General features: G+C 54.2%; 1 protein-coding gene across 1 annotated transcript; it reads right to left on the bottom strand.

The window, feature by feature from the left end:
* Positions 1 to 372: 372 nt before the first annotated feature.
* On the bottom strand, positions 373 to 15,742 carry ATP8B3 (ATPase phospholipid transporting 8B3; the record flags this gene model as incomplete). Its single annotated transcript, XM_084302587.1, has 27 exons — positions 373 to 606; positions 1,181 to 1,311; positions 1,630 to 1,768; positions 2,059 to 2,298; positions 2,527 to 2,610; positions 3,200 to 3,423; positions 3,850 to 4,117; positions 4,759 to 4,897; positions 5,292 to 5,367; positions 5,654 to 5,765; positions 6,097 to 6,261; positions 6,615 to 6,727; positions 7,169 to 7,357; positions 7,788 to 7,944; positions 8,366 to 8,400; positions 9,284 to 9,492; positions 10,163 to 10,356; positions 10,470 to 10,558; positions 11,093 to 11,251; positions 11,844 to 11,926; positions 12,516 to 12,586; positions 12,678 to 12,737; positions 12,805 to 12,939; positions 13,955 to 14,053; positions 15,017 to 15,130; positions 15,560 to 15,651; positions 15,694 to 15,742. The coding sequence occupies 27 exons, from the start codon at positions 15,740 to 15,742 to the stop codon at positions 373 to 375; spliced, it is 3,660 nt and encodes a 1,219-aa protein (XP_084158713.1).
* Positions 15,743 to 23,474: the final 7,732 nt, after the last annotated feature.

Genomic DNA, 23,474 nt, shown 5'->3' with positions numbered 1-23,474 from the left:
GGCCACAGCTGTCCCCAGGATGGTCCTGGGGAGCAGGATGTGGCAGGGATGGGACGGGACATGGCACGGAGGGCACAGCACTGCTGTGGGCTGAGGCACTGCTGTGTGCATCTCATGCAGAGATTGCAAAGATGTGGCGGGGTAAGGAAAGGACACCTGCAAGGTCCACCAGCTGATGACCACTTTTCACAGTTTTCCAGGCTCCAGTGAAGCCACGGAGTTGGTGCAGCAGATGGAGCTGCTGGTGGGACAAGCCCCAGGGTCCTGCAGCAGACCACAGGGGCTGCCCATGCAGCAAACCCATCCAACTTGGATTAAAAAGCCCCCAGGAGAAGGAAGCCCCCCTGCCCCAGCAGGACACGGCCAGGTTGGCTATGGCGAGGGGTCGAGGCAGGAGGTTGAAGGTGGGGCTGTTCCCTGGGGATGGAGACCCCCGGTGGCACGGGTGCCCTTGGTGCGCAGGCTGTCCCCGCGGGTGATGAGGCCGGCGTAGCCCTCCTGGTGGGAGAAGGCGTAGCTGGAGCGGCGGCAGAAAGAGCCACGGTGGACATGGGCACGCAGCTCCACCGAGGGCTCCGGCTCACGCCTGGCCTTTGAGCAGATCTTCTGCAAGGAGAAAGGGGACATCAGGGCTGTGGGCACCTCTTGGCCAAGCTCTCGCCCTGAAGGTGGGTACAAAGCAGAGACGCCCTCCATCGAGATGGGGTTTGGCTCCCAGCTCCACCATGGCCCAAGCCTCTGGGGGGGGGTCTGTAGGGTGGGGATCTTCTTGGGTGTCTCTGAAGCTCACAGAGCTCTGGAGCACAATCCCCTCTGTACCACCAGGAAGGGATGACACATGGATGGAGATGGACCCAAGGCTATAGGGGGCAGCAGTGGGACATGAACCAGACCTGGTGCCTCCTAACCTGGGAGTTCTGGAGGCCAATTCCTGCCTGCAGACCTTCTCCAGAAGCTGGAGCAGCCTGCCCACAGCCTCCTCCTCATGAACTGACTCAGGAAGAGGGCCATGGAACCGGACTTGAGCACCAGTGTCCTGAGAGCAGGGTGCCATCAAGCAGAGGTGACATGGCCCTGGTGGCTTCCCTAGGGATCCTCACCCTCCCCAGCACCAGCAACCTCCTTGCCAGCCCCAGACTCGTGCTGGTTGGAGGCACATCCTCCTCCCCAGAGCCCTCACCTGCTGGATGCTGCGTCTGCCTGTGATGGCATGGTACGAGCGGACGGTGAGCGAGGGAATGGTGTTCACCACCAGGGACAGCAGGACCACAAGCAGGACGTAGGGATCTGTCAGGGCGTTCTGGCTGGCATCTGTGGGCAATGGTCAAGCAGTGGAGGTGGAGAGGAGAGAGAGAACAATGGGGAAGGAACAGGCCCCCACCCGCAAAGTTGCTGAGGGGTCTAAAGAGAAGATGGCTCCTAAACTAGAGTCAGAAATCAACACAGCAAGATCAAGAGCCAGCAAGTTTGTCCCCTGGGACCATACAGCAGGAGGATCAGGCCAAGGGATGTGATCTAGGCAAGAGAAGCCGTGATCTACAACATGGGGAACAGCCGCTAGCACTGAGTCCAGTGGGTTCCCCTGGCTCCAGAAGGGAACGGTGTGCAGGGATGCTTGGGGTATCCCACCTGGGAAGCGGAAGATGGCAGGGGCTATCCTGAAGGCATTGATGCTCTGCGTCAAGTAGGAGAAAAGGCAGAAGAGCAGCAGGCTGGCTGTGACCATCAGGAAGGATAATGCCGTCCAGTGCTTGATATCCAGGATGATCTGCAGGGGCAATGGCAGAGCACACAGTGCCTCATGGAGGCTGGGGGAACCCCCTTTCATTTGGACACTTGTCTCTAATTCCTCCCCAGTCTCCTGGGGGATTGTCCCCCAGCCACACTGGGCAGTGTTGGAACATGCCTAGGGTCCATCTGTCTCACAACCCATGTGCCATTTGGTTTGGTGGCCTTCAATCCCACGTCCTTGCCAGCAGCCTCCAGTGCCACCACACTCCACCCATTCCCAACTCAGGCACCAGAGATCAGCATAGGGAAGGGCAGACTAGTGCTCACCTCCACGAGGACTGACAGCAAAGCCGAGGTGGCCACCGTGACCGAAAAGGACTCGTAGTCACCCACGACTTTGCTGCCAACACAGTCCTTGAAGGCCCAGAGTGCGATATAGAAGCTGGCAAGTGAGGTGCTGACACCATGCAGGAGTGTCACGCCAAAGATGCGGTAGTTGAAGAGCTCGTCTTGCTGCCCGATGGCATAGAGCTCAGGGAACTCCAGGCTCTTCTTGGCACTCACGTCCTGCTGGGACAAGGAGGGTGCTAAGCATCACCCTCCCCGCCAGGATTGGGCCACCCCACCCGTGACACCCTTTGGGAGATTTCCTTTGGGAGATTTGCAGCGCGTCCTCCACCTGCTTGTCCCAGAGGGGTGGGGAACTGGAATCCAGCCTACTGCTGGGCTGATTTACACCTGCTGAGGATGCAGCCTCCAGGTACAGGGGCTGGTTGCAGCCCAGGGAACCCATACCTGCTCCAGAAGGCCCACAGAAAGCACGGGGTGGGCAGTGTAGAAGACGTTGTAGAGAGCAAGGAACCAGCCCTCATACAGAGGCTAGAAGGGAGAATAAAGTGTCTGAGTTCAGTGCTGTTTTGGAAAGACTCAGAAAGGATGCCCAGGCACTGTGGAAGGTGTAAGTCTCACATCCAAACCCCAGGGAAAGCCCTATGGACTTGTTCTGAACTCTGCATCAGCCCTGGGTTGTCCTCAGTGCTCTGCAGGTCCATGGGACTGTGCTGCAGGGTCAGGGGGCTGAAGCCACACCATGGTGGTCAAGTCATGCTGATGACCTTTGTCCCTAAGTAAAAGCTTCCATTTTGGGGGAAAATAGATTAAGGCAAGTGGCATCTTTCCCTACATCTGTGTAAGGTTGAGCTATTGCTCACAAGAGCTGCCACTGCCTCCAAGGACACCCTGAATCTCCTCAGGGTGCTTTTCCCAATCAAACCATCCCAAACACAATTAACCGGCTACCCCAAAAATCCAGGGAGAAAAGAGACCAGGGTGGTGACGGGGACATGTGCCCATTGGGTGGTACCAGGCGTGAAACCTGCACTGGGTCCCCAGCAGGTGAATTGTGGACATCCACAGAATGGATGTGTCCCTGCCAATACGCTCCCAGCACACCAGCAGCAGCCCTCACCTGAGCCGTGAATCCGCTGTGGAAAGCGAACCAGACCTGGGCCATGAGACCGGCAAAAGTCTTGTAGAAGAAGTAGCGGAGGAACTTGCAGATGCGGAGATAGGCCCAGCGGCCGTGGACGAGCAGGAGGCGCTGCAGGTAGGAGAACTGCGCCAGGGCGTAGTCGCTGCACTGCACGGCTTGCATGCCCTCCAGCCCGCTGATGCCCACCCCAATGTCAGCAGCTGTGGAGGACGCGGGAGGTTTTTGGGGAGCCTTTTGCGATGTTTGGTTTCCCAGCAGGTTGCTCCCAGGCTGATGGACAGAGGGGGAATCCAGAAGCGATAGGCAAAGGGGAAAAGCCCTCCTGCGTGTCCCACAGCTGCTGGAGTGACGCCAGGCAAAGCTGGGCAAGTAGCAGCCATATATCGGGGGCTGCTGGAGGGGCAGGGAGTTCTTTGCCAGTTGCCCAGGCTGGAGCTTGAAGAAACTTCAAACCATCTCCACTGCCAAAGCAAGCGGGGCCCTGCTTCTGCCCCAGGCTGGTCCTGGCCTCATGCCTTTTGCTCCTTCCCCCCCCCAGCACAGCCACACTGGGGACTGGGACACCCCACCCCCATCAGAGGGCCATGCTGGCCAAAACCCGGTTCTACCACAGCCCCCCGCCTCACTTTTGATCATGTTGACATCGTTGGCCCCATCCCCGATAGCCAGTGTGGTGGCCTTCTTGTGCTTCTTCACCAGCTGCACGATGAGGGCCTTCTGCTTGGGGGTGACCCTGCAGCAGATCACAGCCTGGCAGCTGGTGGCCAGGTCCACGAAGGCCCTCTCCACCAGGCTGCCCTGCTCCTGCGGGTCCGTGGCCCCACAGCAAGGCAGCCACTGCCACAGCTGCCCCTCCTTCTTCATCAGCACCTCTCCCGTGTGAAGGATTTTGTCCTTAGGAGAGAGCACACGTGGTTGGGGCCTCCTGCTGTGGCCAGCACAGAGGGATGAGGCCCAAGGGCTCTCCCACAAGCAGGGATGGGTGGGGCTGGTCTCATCTCCTGCACATTCACACAAATTTTGGGCAGGTACAAATGCACTTCTGCATCCCCTCAGTTGTAGGGACACTAACATGGGCAAGGAAGGAGGATAACATTCAGAGCTGACTTTTTCTAAAGACCACCAGGGATGTCACAGTGTGAGGGTCCCCAGTGTCTCAGTGATGCTCTTGAAGCTCAGAAAAACAAACCATTTTCTCCAAGTTTGTCTTGCATTAGGAGTACCAAATATAACCATGAGACCAGTTTGTCCCAGTAATGACCAGCAGAGCAAGATATCACCCACCAGCAGACCAGCTGGACATGTGTGGCTGAAACCCCCCAACACCAAGCAATTGGTGTGAGGTCATCTCCTCCTCCATCATCCATTCCCCAGCCCAAGACAGGGTTCCTGTGGCTTTTCCCACCCACCCTGTGCAGGACGGGTGTCACCTCCTCCAAGTGCTGGTGCCACCAAATGTTTTGATAGCCCTGGGGCAGAAACAACCATCTGCCAGCAAGGACAGGAGCAGGGGTGCCTCCCAAGTGCCACCTTACCAGGAAGTCCCCACTGATGACGAGAGCTTTCTTCTTGTGGCACGAAGTCCCTGGGTGCTGCTGGGAGAGGCGGCTACTACCGGGGGCTTTCCTGCTGCTGCTGCGGCTGTTTCTCACCCAGTGAGCCTCGAGGATCTCGCTGTGTAGGAGGGGACATCGGGCACACTGAGTGGTTTTGGCCAAAGAGCATGGTTGGCCTTTGCCGTCTCAAAGCCAGCTCCAGAGAGAAGGGGCTGGTAACCCAGTGGTCGGAACAGGGGGGACAGAGATGGCGCTCCCTGATATCAGAAATCAGCCCTGGCCCATGTGATTTGGAGGCAAGAGAACCAGGCTAAGCACTTTCTGGCCAAATCTTGCCAAGAAGAGAGCTATAGGGGCATAAACAGATGGGGAGAACTGAGAAGACATTAGCAGATAGTGATGGCCATGGCCATCCAGGCTGGGATGGAGAAGAGTGAGTGTGTTCAGCATGTTCAGCACCCACGTGTCCCCACCAACCTGATGTCCTGAGCTAGAAGGTCATGAAGACTCACCTTACTTCCTTCTCCTCCAGGATCTCCATGTCATCTGTGAGCAGTTTGCACGCATAGCCGATGTTCATTGCTGTCTCTGCAACAAGGGCATCAGTGGTCTGTTGTGCCCCCTGTCCCAGCCCCCACCCTAGGGTCCCTCAGCCCTGGGTGGGCAGCAGATGCTGGGGCTCTGCTCCAGCTCTATGCCAACATGCAGATGGATTCCCCTGCCTCGGTTTCCCATGGGTGACATGATCTGTGGGACATGCTGTTGTATATTAAAGGCAACAGCAGGGCCTGGTTGTTGCCTCCTCCCAGGGTCTCATCCACTCTCTGGCACTGGCTTGGGGAGAAGCTGAAATGTGTTGGCTGCCTCTACTGACCTTGTTTGTCTCCCGTCAGCACCCACACTTTAATGTTGCCCAGTTTCAGCAGCTGGATGGTCTCGGGAACTCCGTCTTGCAACTTGTCCTCAATGGCTGTGACCCCAAGCAGCTGGAAGGAAGGTTGGATGGGGTGTCATGACGTGGGGCAGGGTGCCAGGGCAAGATACAGAGGTGGGAATTACCCCTGGATCCAACCAGGGGTCCTGTGTCCCTGCACACTCCTTCCCATGGGTGGACATGACCCAGCAGGTTTCCATCTGGGTGTCTACTGACATGTCACAAAGTCACCCTAGGGGTATCTCTACCTGCCCTCCTACCCAGGGTGTGGGTGTTGGGCTGAACACCCCATCACACCAAATAGCTGAACTCCACCCTCCTGCCCTTCATGGGCTGTGGGGACCAGTGCAGGTGCTTCTTCCTAATCCCCAACTTCATCCCACCTCCAGGTTCTGCTCCATCTCTTCGTACAGGCTGTCCAGCTGCCACACGCGGTCCTGCAACAGGATGCTGGCCTCCTGATGCCTCCGGCTCCACTCGCAGTACTCAGCCTCACTCACCACCTTGCTGGCCAGGCATAAAGTCCTCAGGGTCTCCTCTGCAAAGCACTACAGGGACAAGACATCGTGGTTCCCTTGCCTTGACCGGGACGACTCAGTGTCCCCATGGTCAGAGCTGGAGACCCACCAGGGTTTGAGGGTTTTCTCTGGGCACTGGCTGTCCCCCCATCCACTGTCATCCCCAGTGATGCAACCAGTCCATGCAGAGCCCCAAGGGTGGATTTGATGCCCTCTTATCCCCTGTCCCACATGCAGGTGGAGCTCCTAGAGCAGAAGGGAGCAAGGAAGAGCCAGCTTCTGAAGCCAGAGTGGGAGAAGAGCAGCAGGGGACCCTGGGGCACCCAACCCAAAGCCAGCAGCAGGGACCAGCCCATCCCACCCCTGGCTGGTGAGGGACTCACATCCAGCGCCCTCTCGGTGAAGGTCTCACTGGGCCCTCGGCTGCGCAGTCGCTCCAGGATCACGGTGTCAGCCCCCTTGGTGTAGAGCCGGATTGTGCCCTGGGGGTCTCGCACTGGGAGGAGGGGAAGGACAAGGAGCTGCCACCCCATCTGGGGATTGCCATCCCCACACAGGGCCCTAGGGGCACAGGCCAACCTCGCTGTGCTGCAGGAGGCACCGCAGGTGACACTGGTGGTTTGGTACCCACAGTCACAGGAAGCACAGGAATTTCTCCAGATCTACATCACCATGAGGCAGAACCAGGCCTCGAGGGCTGTCACTTCCTTACACACCTCCTCTGGGCCCCTGCTTTACTTGCTCTCTCAGCTGCTCATACCCTTCTCTATTGCCTTCACCAAGATATCAGGGCAAGCAAAACCACAGAGATGACTGGAGTTCCTGTGCCAGCTGCCATCAATTGCAACCACCCTGGTGCCACCCCCTGTAGGGTTGAGAAAGGAGGGGACCCTCTGTAGGCAGAGAAGGTCCCCCTGAGACACCCCAACCCACTCACCCAGGACAGACATCCTCTTGCGATCACTGTTGAAGTCCAGCATGGCCAGCACTTCGTAGGTCCTCTTCACTCCCAGCTCACTGATGGTGATCGTGTCTTGTGTTCGGGTTAGAAAGACATATCCCAAGTCCCTGGCTGCCAGCACCAGTGCTTCTTCATCCGGTGAAGCCGCCTGATAAACCAGCTGGTCTGTGGAAGAGGAACAAGGCTTGGGCAAGGAGAATCCCATCCGAGAGTCTCTTACACACCTGAAACACCTCGTTCTTGCCCAGCACCAACATTATCTATGGAGAGCCTGAAGTCCAAGCCACCAAGCTAAGGAATCTCAGCCCCTCTTGTGTCTTTTCTTCTGCTCCTTCGGTGGTAAAAGTGTCCAGACAGGGATGGATTATCCTCCCTGTGCTTCTGCTCCAACTATGTGGTTTTAAAACAACCCCAAAATGCCCATGTCTGGGCCAGAGGCTGATGCTAAGACTGCCCCAAAGCATCCCCAGGCTCTCAGGGCACCTTCTCCTCACCACAGCAGAGCTTTGCCATGTGGTGGAAAAGCCACCGCAGCCCCCCTGTGCCCTGCAGGGGAGCTGGACCCCGCACAGAGCTGACAGTGCAGACGACCCACCGCCTCTCTCCTCTACCATGACGGTGTGGCAGAGGGCCAGCAGCCGCAGGAACTCCCTCAGCACAGGGTCACTGTCTCGCCGAGCAGCTTCCAGTAGTGCCACATCATTGGAGTCTGACATCTTCTCCCCATGGTGGCTCCAGGTCAGCCCTGACCCCTGCAAGAGACATGGGCACCTGAGACACCAAGAATGGGGCCACCCTGCAAGGCTCTGCCGTGGGGGTGTTGCTAGGGTGTGATACAGCAACCCTGTGCTGGCATGGTCTGATCCAAGTCAGAAACCTTGCTTTCTGCTGCCAACACTAAGGGGGTGAGTATTAAAAGGCTAGAAAATCAGATTGGCAGCGTTCTATAACCCTGTTCCCTTGTCCTTTACCAGCAGCTGAAGAGCAGCAAACCCGCCAGCCCAAGGAAGCACATCCCTACACCTCACAGGATGGTACCACAGTTGTCAGAAAGCCGTGCTCCACAGCAAAAGGCATCTCCTGCTGCTGCCATAACCAGTAACTGCTACGGCTTTGGCCCCGGTGATGAGCAGCGTTTGGCCCTGAGTTACGCAGGAGAGGGGAATTACGTACCGATGGCTGTTTGTTCTCACGGCCCGTGCCCAAACCTGTCAAAATAAAAATAATTCAGTTACTAGAGAGCTGGCAGGGAGCATGACTAGCAAGGGCTTCAAGCAGTTATTTCTACAATGAACTGCTTCTTTTGCTGGCCAAAAACACTGGCAAGAAGGGAAAGATTTTCAGCACCTGCTTGGTGTCTGTCCATTGTGAGCCACGCTCCATTAGGACATCCACATTTGACTTATTTGGCTCTTGGACAGTTCAGACTGTTCAAACTATATGTTTTTCCTGTTAAAAATGCAGGTCTGGCTTTCATCCACATTTCCCAGGAGGCTGGAAGGATTATGGCGATGCTGCTATCAGAGGTGCAACATGATGCATCAGACAGAGAAAAACTGTTTTTATGCCTGCTTAAAAACTTTGCTAGATTTTTTTTCCCTTCTCTTTGCTTTTGTCACTATCCATTTGTCTCAAGTGGTTGATAAGTATCTCAGGAAAAAGGAGCTCCATACTAAAGCTCTAGCCCTCACTGCTTTCACTAATTAAGCACCGTGACAGCCCCCAAAAGGCAGCCAAGAACTCAAATAAATGGAGCAGTAAGTGAAGGAAGGACTTGGCAGTTCTTAGGATTCTAAGGGGAAAGAAAAAAAAAAAAAGAAAAAAAAAAAAAGATCATTACATGCATTCGCCATAAAGAAACAACATAAAAGGAAGGATGACTTCTCTACCTCCACCATAGGTCACCCAAGAGTCTCACAGTACCCAGACTTGGAAACAGTGTCTTCAGCCCCACACACCAGACCACCAAGATCCACCCACATGCCCCAAGCTTCCTAGGAAGCCAGGAGGAGAGAAAAGAACCAAAGCAGCCTAAATTCAAGGTCTACCTCACTCAGGAGTCCCCACAAACCTGCTACCAATAAAAGTTACCGTAAACAGTCCCATTAATGCAGCATTTCTTGAAGCTCATAATATTTTGTGTCAAGGTGCCAGTCTTGTCTGAGAAGATGTATTCAATCTGGCCAAGCTGGTCATTGAGGCTGGTGCTTCTGGCCTTTGCTGGAATGTCCTTGACAGCATAATACATTTCCAAGTCCCAGTTGATAAAGAAGCTGTTCACCAGATAGATGAATTCAAACCTATGGAGTGAGAATGGAAGAAAGCTTACACCAGGGAAGGAGAATGCATTACTCACAGCCCAGGGGGACTTGGGGATCTGCCTTGGGGAGAAAGGGCAGAGAGGAACTGCCTGCCTAGGTCCTGCTGCTCTGAGCTGGGGATAAGCAAGTTTTTGTTGGTGGCCAGGTTTCCAGAAGGCACATCACACCAGACAGGGAGCCCGCTGGGTCCCAGGCAGCTGAACTCCTCTGGAAATCTGGTCCTTGATATCAAAATTCATAGATGTGGAGGGTCTAAAAAGTCTGTCAAGGGCTTTTCCCTGCACAAGTTGTGATTAGCGCCTGCTTGTAATGCCTGTGCCCTTCTCTTCCCCACCCCGCTGCTGCTCCATGGGGAAACACCTCCTTTATCAGTCTGTCCTCTTCAGTCTGGCCCCAATTTCCAACATCAGTACATCATGTCTTTACGTCTCTTTTCCGGCTTTCCTCTGAGGAGACCTCAAAGGATGTTATCAATGTTTTTATTCCACCCATACCCTCTTACAGCCAATGGAACACACGAAAACGACTTGCTCAGATGGACCTTGCATGCATCCCCATTTTGTGGCTAAAATCCAAGGCGCCAGATGAGGGTCAAGGGCAGGGAGAAGGGTGCTGAATGCTGATTGTTTGCAATCTCTGTCGTTCTTACGTTATATACATGGACATGGGTATGATGATGCTCAGGAGGATTGCGAAGCCCCAGAAGCTGAAGAAGGCCTGCTTGGCAGGAGCAGTGTGTTTGTAGAGAGCAGAGAGGTAGGTGTGCTTCTCCTGGAACGTCTTGGCCCAGAACCCGGAGGCAATGGCGAGGCACAATGACATGGCCAACAGCACCAGGAAGATCTGAGATGGGAAACCAGGATGAGAGCACCACGTCACACAGAGCCCACCAGCCTTTTCTATGGGCCCTGCTAGTCTGTCTGTCTCATCTAACTGTGTGTTCACACTGCACTTACTATGATCACCAGCCGGTCCATCATGCGGTCCAGCTTGGTTTTCTTCTGCTTGATCTTTCCACAGTTCCTCATAATTTTGGAATCAAATCCTGTGCGAGAAACATTTTAGAAGTAAAAACAAGTCCACAGTCCCCAGAAGGTCACCTTGCAGCTAAGAGATGCTGCTTTCTGCCCCGGCTCTAAAGGATTCAGAGGACCATGTCCCTTGATCAGTGGTTAATGAAGCCACGTCTGCACACTCAAAGTGCTGCTTATACCAGCGCTCATCCCTCCTCTCTGCCCGGAGTTATCCGTGGCCAAGCTCTCAGCTGTCTGAGCTGTCTGTGCTGTCTGTGCAGGAGGCAACAAAGTGAAGTGGAGCCAGGACGTGATGCAGGTGAAATATAACCTGGAACAGGGGGATGTTTGGAACCACCACATCACCTGCCTACCAGTGAGACCAACACCAGGAAATCTTGGGAGAAACTTTTGGTGGTCTGTTTACTGCAGCAAGTCCTGGTGGTCTGTTTACTTTGCATCAGCAGAGAATGGGACCTCCTGACACTGAAAGCACTTGGGCAGCTTAAAATCCCTGGGGCCCTGGATGTTTCTTGCCCCCTTCTCCCCCCGACCTGGACACTCACCTGCGTAGATGACTAAGCCATAGCAAAAGTCGGTGTTGCGAAGCTTGCAGCCTCGCAGCAAGATCCTTTCACTGTCAAGAGAGTACGTCTCGCCCTGCCACTGCAGCGTGCCGGTGAAGCTGTGCATGCGGCTGTTGGGCTCCTCGCAGGTCACCCTCCCTTGATCAGAGGATACGATGCAGGTGTTGGCTTTGGGGGAAACATGGGGTCCTTCCTCTCCTCCCCGTGCCTGTCCCCTCCAGAGAAGAGGGGAAATTGAGATTTCTCTAGTGTGGTTGTTGTATGGGTGACTCAGGTTAAGGCTGGCTGAGCTGGAGCGCCCACCTTCAGTGCTAGGAGGGCGCTCAGCCCAGGGACCACAGGGGGCTAGAAAATTGGACACAATCCCCTTCATTCCCAGAGCCCCCAGCATCATCCTATGGAGCACCAAAGGGGAAAAATCCAGGGTCTGAACTCAAGTTTGGGAGCTAAATGCTCGACTCTCATAGGGAAAACAGAAGCCAAGGTAGGGGGAAAGGCGCACAACCCCATTGCAGAACCACGCTGCTGGGGAATGGCCTCCACACAAGGGCCTGCAGCTAGAGCCAGCCTCCAGCCTTGTGGCAGGGACATGTGCAGCCTCCTGGTAGAGTGGTGGCACTTGGTGCCCCAGGGGACAGCATGAGGCCAATAGGAGCACGGAGACCTCCCGAGGCCACATGGGTGTGATCCCAGGGGAACAGACACATCCTGGCCTGTGTAGGGGGCTCACCATCAAAGGCGGCCACGCTGCCCTCGCTCGTCAGCTCCCGGTGGGTGACTGGAAGGGCCTGCCTGAACTTCAGGTTTGTTTCCCTGCAAACAAGAACCAGGCAGGGAAAACTGAAACAACCCTGCAGGGTGACAGAGCTGTTAATTCTGCTGTCAGACCCATGGGACAGAGGCTGCCATTAATTATCAGGCGATTACATGAGTGACAGTAGTGCTTGGCGATGGAGAGCGAGATAGGGACCTATCATGGCAGGCATCAAGCACTCATGCAGGGAGAAAGGCCTGGCCCCGAGACCCTGTCATTAAATCACCCTGCAGACAGGCAGGGCAGATGGGCAGGCAGTGTCCCCATGCAGCTGAGGGGAACTGGGGGATGATGAAACAGACCCAAGGTCACGAGCTGCTTCATGCAGGACTCGGGGTTTTCCCCAGCTCTGGACAGGCCCCAGACTGTTGCCTCAGAAATTTCTTGGCCCTTCATTTTTGAAATGTGGGGCCCAAGATTAGGGTTTTAATTGCATTTCTGCAGCGTCTATAGGTTTAGCTTTTGGAGGAGCCCCCCAGTGCCCTGATTTCTGCTGGACATGGGCCTTCCCAGTATGCCCCCCCTCAGGTGCTGGTGGTCCCCAAGGCTGGAGGCTTCAGCTGGGACATCTCCTGCCACCCTCCTCACCCATCGATGTCGGCAGTCTCCACGTAGCACAGGCTGCTGGGCTCAGAGCTGCACAGCAAGAGCATGTCGGCCTTGGAGAGCAAAGGGAAAAGAGCACCCAGCTGAGCCTCTCCTTGACGATACTCTGCCCAAGCACACTGCTGGCCCCAGGGCATCACTCACCGGGACGAAGCTTTCCTTGCGCAGGCGGACGATGTCCCCAACGCAGATGTCACACCATTTCTGCCAGCGGAAGCTGAAGAATTTAGGGGAAAATATGGACATTGCAAACCTGGAGGCTGTGCTTTACCTTCATGGGGCAGTGGGAACATGGATCATAGCAAGGCAAATACTGTTTCTGCCCTCTGGACCAGCCTGGCTGCCCCAGCTTCTTGCATGAACTGGGGCTGCAAACTGTTGGTTCCTCTGCCATCATGGTGGCTTCCTATTTGTGTGACCAAAGCACAGATGAGCACTGAAAGTGGCATGGGACCTATTTGTCCATATCCCATGTACCTATTGGAGGCATTGACTCTCAGCCCTGGCACCTGCTGGGAAATGCTGGTCCTTCCCTGGACCAGTTCTTTTGCTAGATCAGAGTTTAGCAGAAATGCAGCAATGGGTTAGCTGTGAAGACCTGGAGGAAATTCTGTGGCTGGAAAACTCTCCTCCCAGCTTATCACAGCAAACCAATGCTTCTTAGACCTGTCGTCTGTGAAGGGGTATGATCATCCCTACAGGGAAACACCTGAACCTACAACAGATTCTGGGGAGTGGTGCTAGTTTGCAGAGTCAGGCATGGTCCCATCAAAACCTTTCATAACTGCTACATCCAAGGGTGCTCAGCACCATGATGATCCACTGTTCCACACATATTTACTGCAAGATGGTAAAGAAAACACAGGTAAAGCTCCCCAAAGCCCCTCACCTCTTCCCAGACAGGATTTCACATGGCCTGTTGTTGATGTTTCTGTCACTTTGGTGACGGCCCTGCACAAAGGCAAGCAAAATAAGAAGCCAAAAGAAAGGCATAGGCCACGTCAGACTTTCTTGTTCTATGAAAACAACCCCCTTAAATGTCATAATATCTGGGTTCCTCAGTCCTGGGACAAGATCTGCTTTTTGAAGCAATTTGAAGATGTATTCTGATGAATAAAGAGGCAGAAATCCCCCAAGATTGATCCCCCCTGGGGACCAAATTGGGAATATAGCCATTGGTTGGGATATTAAACATTACAGGATAACAGAGGTGGGACTCCAAGTCTTAAAGGAAAGCAACTGTCTGGTCACATCCTTTCAAAGGGAACAAAGCACTTTGGACATGGTAGAGTTGATGGTACCTCAAATGATGGCATCTCCCAAACTTTCCAGTTCACCCCAGAGCAAAGGAATCCTTCCTGCTGACCTGCTCCCCAGTAACTGTGCCCAACACTCCCAGCCTCCCTCCAGCCCATACTCACAATGTCATCGATCAGGTCTCGTAGGGCTCGGATGGTGAGAAGACAGCTCAGGGGGAACAGCAGCGTGTACCAGGGCAGTGTGGAGATCTCAGGAATGGTCTGTGGAAGAAGAACGGTACCTCACTGCAAAACTTTCATCCCTCCTTAGGACACTTTAGGTCTCAGCTCTCCTCCCTAGGCAGTGCCCAAGGATGGCTGTAACCTAACATGAATCAAATTAGCATCTCTGTCTACACAAAACTGCTTTGTTAAATTTCTAACTCTTTTTATGTGGATCACTGAGTGAGGAGGGTAGGAGTTTTGTTTAGGAATTGTCTATGTGATCTTAGCTTATATCCAAACCCAACCAGTTTAAAATAACCCAAAATAGCCAAATAATGAACATTTTCAGCCCCTCAGAATTCCCAAAAGGCAATGAACACCACTGAAAAACAGTATGTTTGACACCATTTTATACTGTCAGTGCAAAAGAAGAACTGACTTCAGCTCTAGTGAAGCAACCAGACGTACCAAAATTGTGTGAACTAGCTGCAGAAAATAATCTTAAATAATGAGGCTACTGTCATTGTGAAAAGCTCTCAAAGCACCATGTAACCTCTCGAACGATATTCCTTCAACATCTGATTCACCTCCATGCACCAACAGGACTTTCGTCTACTGGCTTTTGCTGTGAACCGTGCTTTCTTAATCCTTTACCTGCTCTGCAGTCATACCTCAAATGCCTGGAGGGTATATGAGTTTGTCCTGGTCTCAGCAACTGATCTTGTGAGACACAGATCTTCCTTTTGCTCCTCACACAGAAGAATTGTTTCTCATAATGAATGAGATGGCTCAGTGCAACTGAATATGCAACTCAATATAGTTGCATATTTTAGGGCTGCATCTAACCAAATAGAAAGCCCAGGAGAAGTAACAGGTTGAGATCCCACAGTGGTCCTCTAGAAAGGTTGGAGACGGGAACCCAAGTACCCTGTCAGGCAGCCCCGTACTCCGAACACCAGCCAACCCTCCTTAGCTGGACAGCCTCTCACACAGGAGCTTTTACCTTGGTGTTCATCTCACCTGTAAGAGGATGACAAAGACAAAGTAGACGTTGGCCATTCGATGGAACTGCTCATAAAGGTTCAGCGGCAGGAAGGTCAGGATGTTGTACTTGGCTGTCTTAATGGCATTGCCCTTCCAATAAAAAAAAAAAAAAAAAAGGTTATATGACTTAAAACTGAAACAAAATATTGTGCCTCTGATCATCTGTAACTTATCTTACTGATCCCCAACAAAATGCTTGTTATTTAGCTCTGGAAAAAAAAAAAAGAAAAAAAAAAAAAACATGTTTTTTTTCAATCCAAACTTTTTTCATAAATCTTTCTTTTGATTTGATCATCAGACTAAAAATTGACCTTCATACAGTTCTGCTCCTTGTCTCAGAGCTCCAGAGGGCATTTAGGGCAAAGGGCAAAGAGCTGCCCTTCCTCTTCATTGTGGATTATGTTTGTGACTCTCCATCCTACTGGGGATCTCTATGGCACCTCTGTCAGGTCACCCCCCGACCACCACCAGCTCAGGGCACCAGGAGCTGGTAGAGAGGACTGTCACAATCTGACTCACCGCATACTTCTTCTTGGTCAAGCAGAAGGCAAATTTCTTCTTGAACTGCATATGGTAGCTTCTGTTGTTGGCCCTCACTTCCCAGGTGAAAGCTGGAAAAGCGAGCGGTCATCAGCCAGGCCCTGGCCACCAACCTCTGGCCTCCAGGGACAGGAGGACCCGTTTTGGTGTCACTGGGCTCATGGTGACATACTTCTGCTGAGATGGGCTTTCCATAATGCAGTGACACGTTGGGAGCAGACAAGTGTAGGTGGGACAGAGCTGGGTCTTGGGGACAGCTGGGTTTATGGAGTGGACAGAACAAGCAGGAGAACAGAAGTTTCCAGAGGTGTAGTACTGCTGCCCACGCTTCCCCTTGGAGCCTCAGGGTAAGCATTTGTGCTCAGGTTTTGGTTTAACAGTGAATAATCAGGGCAGGTGAATGACTCCTCCAGGCACAATTTTTGCTATTATTAAAGCTGTTTGTTCCCCTCCCAGTTTCATTTTTTGTTATCCCAGCGCAGATAGCACCAAGCACAGGACACCACAGCCATGTTCCCCGGCTCCTGCACCCCAACTGATGGCCTATCCTTCCAGACCATTTCCCCTGGACATTTTCCCCACCTCACATCCCCTGTCCTATACTCAACCACCTCTAAATAAAGAAAAACCCCAAGCCACACCCATTGCATGCTGACCTGGCAGCTTCTTTTTTTCATGCAGGCAGCCTGAGGCTGGGTCACGGTCATCCATGCTGACACTTCTAGGAACAAACTGGATCTAGGAACAAGCACAAAAATATTTGCAATGCTGAGCAACAACAACATGGGCCCACCAGAAGGCTCTAAAGCTGGGGGCTTCGCCCCTCCAGGGCAGGACATCACACAGAAGGGATATTTCTTCTGAGCACAGCAGGATGACTTCCCTGAAGCTGCAAACTAACCGAGATCTTTTTACTACTCCAGAAAGTTAAAACTGCACCCTCAATATTGACATGAGGTCCTCAGTGGCCACTTGAATGCCACAGAAGGGGGGTGTCAGGCTGAATATTTGTTATGAGAAAACTTCCTTCTCTCTTTGAAACCTGATTTCCTTTTCCTTGCCTTTTGCAGGCCCAGCAACAGCTAAGATCCGACGTGGTGTGGAGCCTCTTTCGGACCCATCTTGCCCAGTCCCAGCTGCCTGTGACAACTCAAAAATTTTCTCTCCGAGGAAGTTGTGAGAAATCATTGAAGTCAACAGCACAGAGGAGAAATTCTCCCCATCCTGCCATCACACCCAAGCATCCGTCATGCCGAGGGAGCAACCACCTTCATCAACAACAAGAATTTTCCTTACACTCAGTAGCTCAGTGACCTCCCCTGCAGGGATGTTAGGGAAGATTAATTAATGTTTGTGAAGTGCTTTGTGATCCTTACATGAAAGAAGCCAGTGAGGTGTAAAGCTTTAATTACCTTATTATTAAATAATTCTACACAGAAGTCTGTCCCTGCCATTATTTCTTATCTCTTATCTTTGATCACTTCTTTTTTCCATTCTTTCACTAACTGGCTACTCCTCTCCCTGTCACTCCTCCTGGTACAAGGCAAACTTGATATCAGCTGGTCCTGACACACACCACTGCCCTGAGATGCTCTCGGGTGACACCACCATCTCCAGCACTGCCACCTCACCCCGGGTCAAGGAGGCCCCAAACACAGGCAGCACTTTGGCTCCAGGTTATGCCCATGTCCAAGAGCTTGGCCAAAAATAAGTCTTATCCACATCATCCTTCTTTACCACTAAAGACTCTGCATTTGTAGTTGAATCCTAAATTGCACTTGAAGAGTCAGCACATTTGGGTCCCATCAACATTTTCACAGCATGACTGAGAAGGAAGATGCTACAGAGAAGAGCTGCTATGCGTGGTGAGATATTCATGCAAAGTCCCACAGCTCCAACGGCCTCCCCCATAGGAGGGAGCAGAAAGAGTGGGGATGCCTGGAGAGATGAGATTCCTGCACAGAACACGAACCGAGTGCCCAGCCTGGCTATTTTGGTTTGGGTAAAATAAGGTGGCGAGGGATTTGACACAGAGAGAGATGCAGAGCTCCCACCTTCCTCCCTGAAGCTGAACACTAATAACCACGAAGCTGTCAGCTGGGGATATTTTCCCCTGCAAATAGCCAGGGCTACATCATGTTGCAAAGAGACAAGGGAGGCACAGCGAGGTCCTCACCAGCCCGAGCCCACCCTGCAGTCCCCAGCGGACCCAGGAATGGCAGCCAGGATCAGCCCCCAAGCCCAGCTGCAGGCAGGCTTGTGGTGATGAGGCAGGTCCACAGCCTGGGAGTCAGCAGGCAGGTCAGGATCAGCTCTGGTGCTGGCAGCCAGCTGAGGCCATTAACCCCTGGTAGGGCCCTTGGGACCCTGACCCATCACTCACAGCATCTCCTAGCTCCTTGCTCCAGGACATAGGCATGAAAGCTGAGGCTGGCAGAGATGCATGCCAAGGTGTTTGCTTGGGCTTGCTGCCTCCAAACCAACAAAACATGTGATTGCTTTGATCAAGAGTCTAAGTCCATGCTGCCTCGAGTCTCACCGAAAAACACTGGAAGACCTCAGCTCTGCTGGTGGCTGTCCCTGCAGGAGGTGCCTCTGCGCTCAGGATCAGGCCTGAAGGTGGATGTCCACCATATCTCCACCTGCACGAGAGCCCTGGTACCACCTAACAATTGCTGTTGCACCTTCCATGCTCTGCTCCTCAGCTCCAGAGGACCCGTGCTCCTGGATGATGCCAAATGAAGGTGCAGCTAATTAAGAACTAGCAGTTGTCAGATGTGGGGACCTCTGGGGAGCTGAGCACTGTGCACAGACAATCTGGAAAACAACCCCTGCATCCAAGCCCTAAGAGCAGGGGAAAGGCCAAAAAAGGGGAAAATAACACTGATTCAAAGCACAGCAGAAACAGCTCCAAAGAGGTACCAGCAGCGAGCTCACGTTGATAACTGAAAATAAAAATTACACCTTGGGCATGTGGGAACAAGCATTAATCTGGTGCCAGGGCAGGTGGCAAACCTGAGCACGAGCTCCATCGTGGGGCAAGAAAGGGCTGGAGATGGCCAAAGGCAGAAGACAGCCTCCGGCTGCACTGACAGCGATTAACGAGCCCACGGGAAGCTCCGCCAGCTGCCGGAGCTCTGACCTAGCGGGGAACGGCCGGTCCTGTCTGTCCCTGGGGTCTCAGCAGCAAAATGCAGCTGCAAATCAGCAAGGCGAGGCTGCTTCATGCTGACAAGACACTGCACTTTGCCCTGGGCAAGAAGCAGGGCTTTCTCACCCAAAACTATACTTTTGGGCTAGTGGAGGTTTGCATGGATGAACACAAATAAACCGGATTTAAATGGGAAGAGGCACTGCACCAAATGGGACTGGCTTGGGAGAGTGAAACACGTGGAGATGACTGTCAGGGGCTGAAGTGCCCTAGCCCCCCGTTAAAGGGCTGTACAGCACATTTTGTGATGGTTTTGCCTCTGAAATGGCCCCATAAATATTTGGTTGTTGCTTTGGTCAGCACAGGTGTTAGTATGAAAAGTGCTTGCTTCCCTGGGAGCATCTGTCAGACCCACAGCAGCCACCGCCCGGAACTGGTTGTGTTTCTTCCCTGCCTGCTCTCCCCTCTCCCTTCTCCCCCCCCCCAAGAAAAAAAAAAAAAAGAGCTCCAGCAGTGCTTAAGGGAAAAAATGACAGCATGGTGTCAGCTTCAGATGACCTGAGTTTTCCATTTTAAAGAAATCTGTGGTTTTAAATCAAGCATCTGCTTAAGTTGTCTCCCTGACTTTCCATGTTTTGGCAACTTTGCTTTTCATTGAGGGCGAGCCACCTCCTGGCCAAGATGCCAAAGGATCTCCCTGGGAACCTTACGTCCCCTCGGGACAACAAGGGGGTGAGGGTCTTGGTGCCAACCTGCCGGGGACCTCACCTCTGCTGGATCGTGGGCACTGCCGCAAGCAGCCTCAGCATCGCTGAGCTTGTTTACCCGACTGCCGCGTCCCTGCGGGGCCCCAGCTGGTGTCCTGCTCCCCCGGGACCCCGATCCCACAGCCCTGGGAGATCCTCACCTGCCCACCAGCACCCCCAGCATCGCCCCGTTCCTGGAGCACCAGGGGCTTCTCCAGCTCCGTGGTTCCCACAGGCTCAAAACAGGGTGATTAATCCCAGCGCACACATTCAGATTTTAACCAGAATTAATCACATTTGGGTTTCAGCTGCCTGGGGTGCCTGTATTTCTGGAGGAGGCTCAGAAAAGTAGGGTGACTGTGTCAGACCAGAGTCTGCCTGCTGCTGGACATGGTCTCACTGAGCCCCATACATGGGGGCCCCTGCAGGCAATGCTTAAAACAGTAAATAAATAAATAAATAAATATAAAAATACATAGGTTTAAAATATGCTGCTGGTTAAATAGGGTTAAAACAAGAGATGCCCTGTCCCATGGGCGACGCCATGCGATGAGCAAGTGGATGAAGATGCCTGGCAGCAGCCAGCTCATGCTTATCACACTGGGCGGAAACACCCCCGCACCGTGGCCAGATCCAGCCCAGGAAAGCCTCTGGGGGCTTCCCAGACATGCCCAGGCCGTAAATCTCCTTCCACAGACTGCTTGCTCACCCTATTATTCCACCTGCCTGCTGCTTTGATCCAACCTCATGGGAAAATGCAGCATCCCTGTCCCCATCCCAGTCCCTGTCCACATCCCGGTCCAGGAAAACCCCAAATCTTCCCCTGTGCCCAGCAGCCAAGAAAGGAAAAAAGTGTTCTTAGATGGGGGCTCCCCCCTCTCCCCAGGGTCCACAGGGACAGACGCAGCCCCCAGTAGAGCACCCACCAGCCACAAGCCCCCCGGCACCCATCCAGTGCCGGCAGCACCCATGGGTAGGTGCCCAGGGCAGGCAGGATGAAGGGGGGTTCAAGGGGAGAAGAATAGGGAAAAAGCAGAAGGAGAGGCTGTGCCACACTCCCCCAGGCTCCCCCGTACCTGCACCGATCCTGCCTGTGGCCCTGCTGCCAGCTGTGGCTGCCACTGCCCTGCCCACTGGGGCCGTGGGACAGCCCCCGCCACACCTCCGGTGCTGGGCTCCCTGGGGACCCGCCTGGCCCTGGCACAGATCCAGTCTGCACAGCTTGGCCCCAGCACCTCCTGCTCCAGGGAAGCGTCAGCACCCTCCAAACCACAGCCGAGGATGCAAGGACAAAGCACGGGGGTGTTCGGGCAGCGAGCATGCAGGGGGGGCAGGATGGCACTGGACTGGAGAGACTGGTTTCACTGGGAGTGCCCCAGTCCCTCCGAGACCCCAGGTTTGGCACCGGCTCCACTGCTCCATGAAGAGTGGGGAAGAAGCAGGGGCCAGGCATGACCCTGGGGGTGGGAGGTGGAGTTTCAGATCCCTGGAAGAGGGGAGAGGATAAAAATCAGCTCTCTGGGGCAGCTCAGTAGCACCAACCCCAGAGAGCATCCCCGAGGGAAGAGCCAGTCCCATAGATCCCATGCCCCCACCCCTCCCCCTGCCCCACACGTGTCTCCCACCACACTCCTCCTGAATCACCAACATCCTTGAAGCCTCATCCTGGGGCTGGGGCTGGGGCTGGTTCTCCAGCACACCAACAGAAATACCCCACTGTGGTGGTCCTGCATTAGCCATCATTAGATTAATTGCTCGCTGCAATTAACCACAGAAACCTGGAGGTGATTAAGCAAGTGCTAGGCTAGCAGTCCATAAAGCATTTATAGTGCAGCCACGAATAACTTGTCTGAGGTCCATAAACAACACATCCACACTGTCCCTATGTCCCCATGTCCCTGCCGTGCACTGGGTGACACAGCCCGGCACCCAGCCTGTGTGGTCAGGGCTAATTTGGGTGCATCCCTGTCTGGGGTGACATAAACCCATCCCGATGCTCCTCACCTGCTGGAAAGGGAGGGGAAAGGCTCACCGAATGACTGCTGTGAACTGAGCCAAATTAACAGCTTATTGTCATTTCCCACCCAAATTTGGTGAGTATCATCACGCAGCATTTAGAAATAAAACCACGGGGCTGTCCTGGTGCTGCAAAAAAAACAGGTCAGGCACCATAGCAGTGGGCAGGGAAGTGGCGGTGAGCGTCTGGCACCACTCCGGCATGGTGCAGGGCCGGTGATTCACACTTCCTAGGAGCTGCTCCGCTCTCAGACCTCTTCTCCCAGCCCCTCTGTGCGGGCACAGCCTGGCCCCTTCCCAGCACCACTGACTGAATGCAGTGAGGCAACCCCAGCGTGATTCATGCTCCGTGCCAACAGGGTTTGCTGAGCTTGGGGGTGAAGCCATGCCGCATAAAACCATGGGTGAGCGTGCCCGGCCATGCCTTCCCGTGTTACACGTGCTGTTTAACACACCCCAGCACAGCAGCATCCTCTTGCCCCCCCCCAAGGCTGCTCTCCTGCCTGAGCGAGGCTGGCGATGGGCACGGTCCCTGAGCTGCTTGGACTGGGCCCCATGGGGAAGGAACACAGCAGCAGCCGGCGGGAGGGGAAATTGTGGTTGGGTGTTGCAAAAAGCATCAGTTTCAGGAGCATTCTGAGGGGCAATCTCCATCCTTGGAGGTGCTCAACCCTCGATGAGATGCAGCTGGCCCAGCCAGGAGAGATTTTGGGCAGTTCTGCAGCCCTGAACATTCACCACTAGCACATAACCAGCCCCTCTCCACAATCAGGAAGGAATTTCTCCCTTCCTGCCCCCCAGGCCTATCACTTGCCTTCGCACCCGCTCTCACCAGCAGCTCCTCCTGCATCGCAGCCATTTCTGGTGGCTCCCAAGGCCCTGGAGCAGCACCCAAGACAAAATTCAGCATTTCAGCCCTTTTCTGTAGTCCCCCATCTGCTGCCCTGTCCCTGCCACTCTCCTTTCACCCCGGGACTCTCCCATTTGCCCACGCGCTGAGTGCACTGCACGGCCCCGCTCCGAAGCGACCTCCCTGTGACAGCTCCCTGCTTGCTCTCTTAACCCCACCCAAAAAAATCTGCATTTTTCCCCCCCGTGCAGCCTCCCTTTCTCACCGGCTCAAGGCTCAGAGCTGGCGCTCCCACCTGCAGCTCAGCACCAGGGCGCACACAGCTCCGGAGACCCAAAAGAGCCACTGCTGGGACAGGCCAGTGGCCACGGGGACATGGTGGGGACAAGCCTGTCCCTAAGCCTCCGCGTCCCCCCCAGTTTTCACCCTTGCTTCCAGCCGCAGTGGGCAGAATCCAGAGGTAGGAAAGGGCTTTCCACATCCTGCCCTGACACCCTCCACAGGGACACGTGGCAGGTGATTTCGGGCCACCACGGGCACCAATAGCGCCGAGGGACAACAGCCGAGGTCACCCTAGTAACAGCAGCTGGCAAAGATGACATTTTTACCAATCGATCACTCCCTGCAATTAGCTGGACCCCCCCCCAGAAGCAATTAAGCAAGTGCTGGGAGGCTGCGCACAGCGCAGTGCTGGGGTACAGGGACACCCGTGCGTTGCAGTCACCCTCCCGGTGCGTCCCCCCCACTGGGCACAGGGGACCCCCCATCCCCAGGGCTGCCCTGCAGTGGCAGTAACCCGTGCCTGGGCAGAGGGGAGCTGAAGCTTCAAGCCTTGTTCTTACCTTCACTCGTGGTTGCCTCGGGCAGACTGAGCAGCTCCGGGTGCCCTTCTCCAAACGGCTGAGCAGCTGCCGGGCCCAGTTTGCACGGAGAAAATAATTTAGGGAAGTTCCCCTGTGGCACAGGGGTTGTTCCTCAGCCTAGAGCAGCCTCAAGTCAGCACCTGCCCAGGCTCTGGTTAATGCAGATCCTGCCCCAAACTTCAGTTCTGATTCAACCCCCAGCAGCTGTGCCCATGGGGGCCATCACCGTGTGATGGCATCGCGGCACCGGCCTTGGGCACGGCTGCGT

The sequence above is a fragment of the Netta rufina genome (genome assembly GCF_964035555.1).
Source record: "Netta rufina genome assembly, chromosome: 28".
Taxonomy (NCBI): Eukaryota; Metazoa; Chordata; class Aves; order Anseriformes; family Anatidae; genus Netta; species Netta rufina.
Note: the sequence above shows the minus strand (reverse complement) of the source record. Positions and strands in the feature narration are given on the sequence as shown.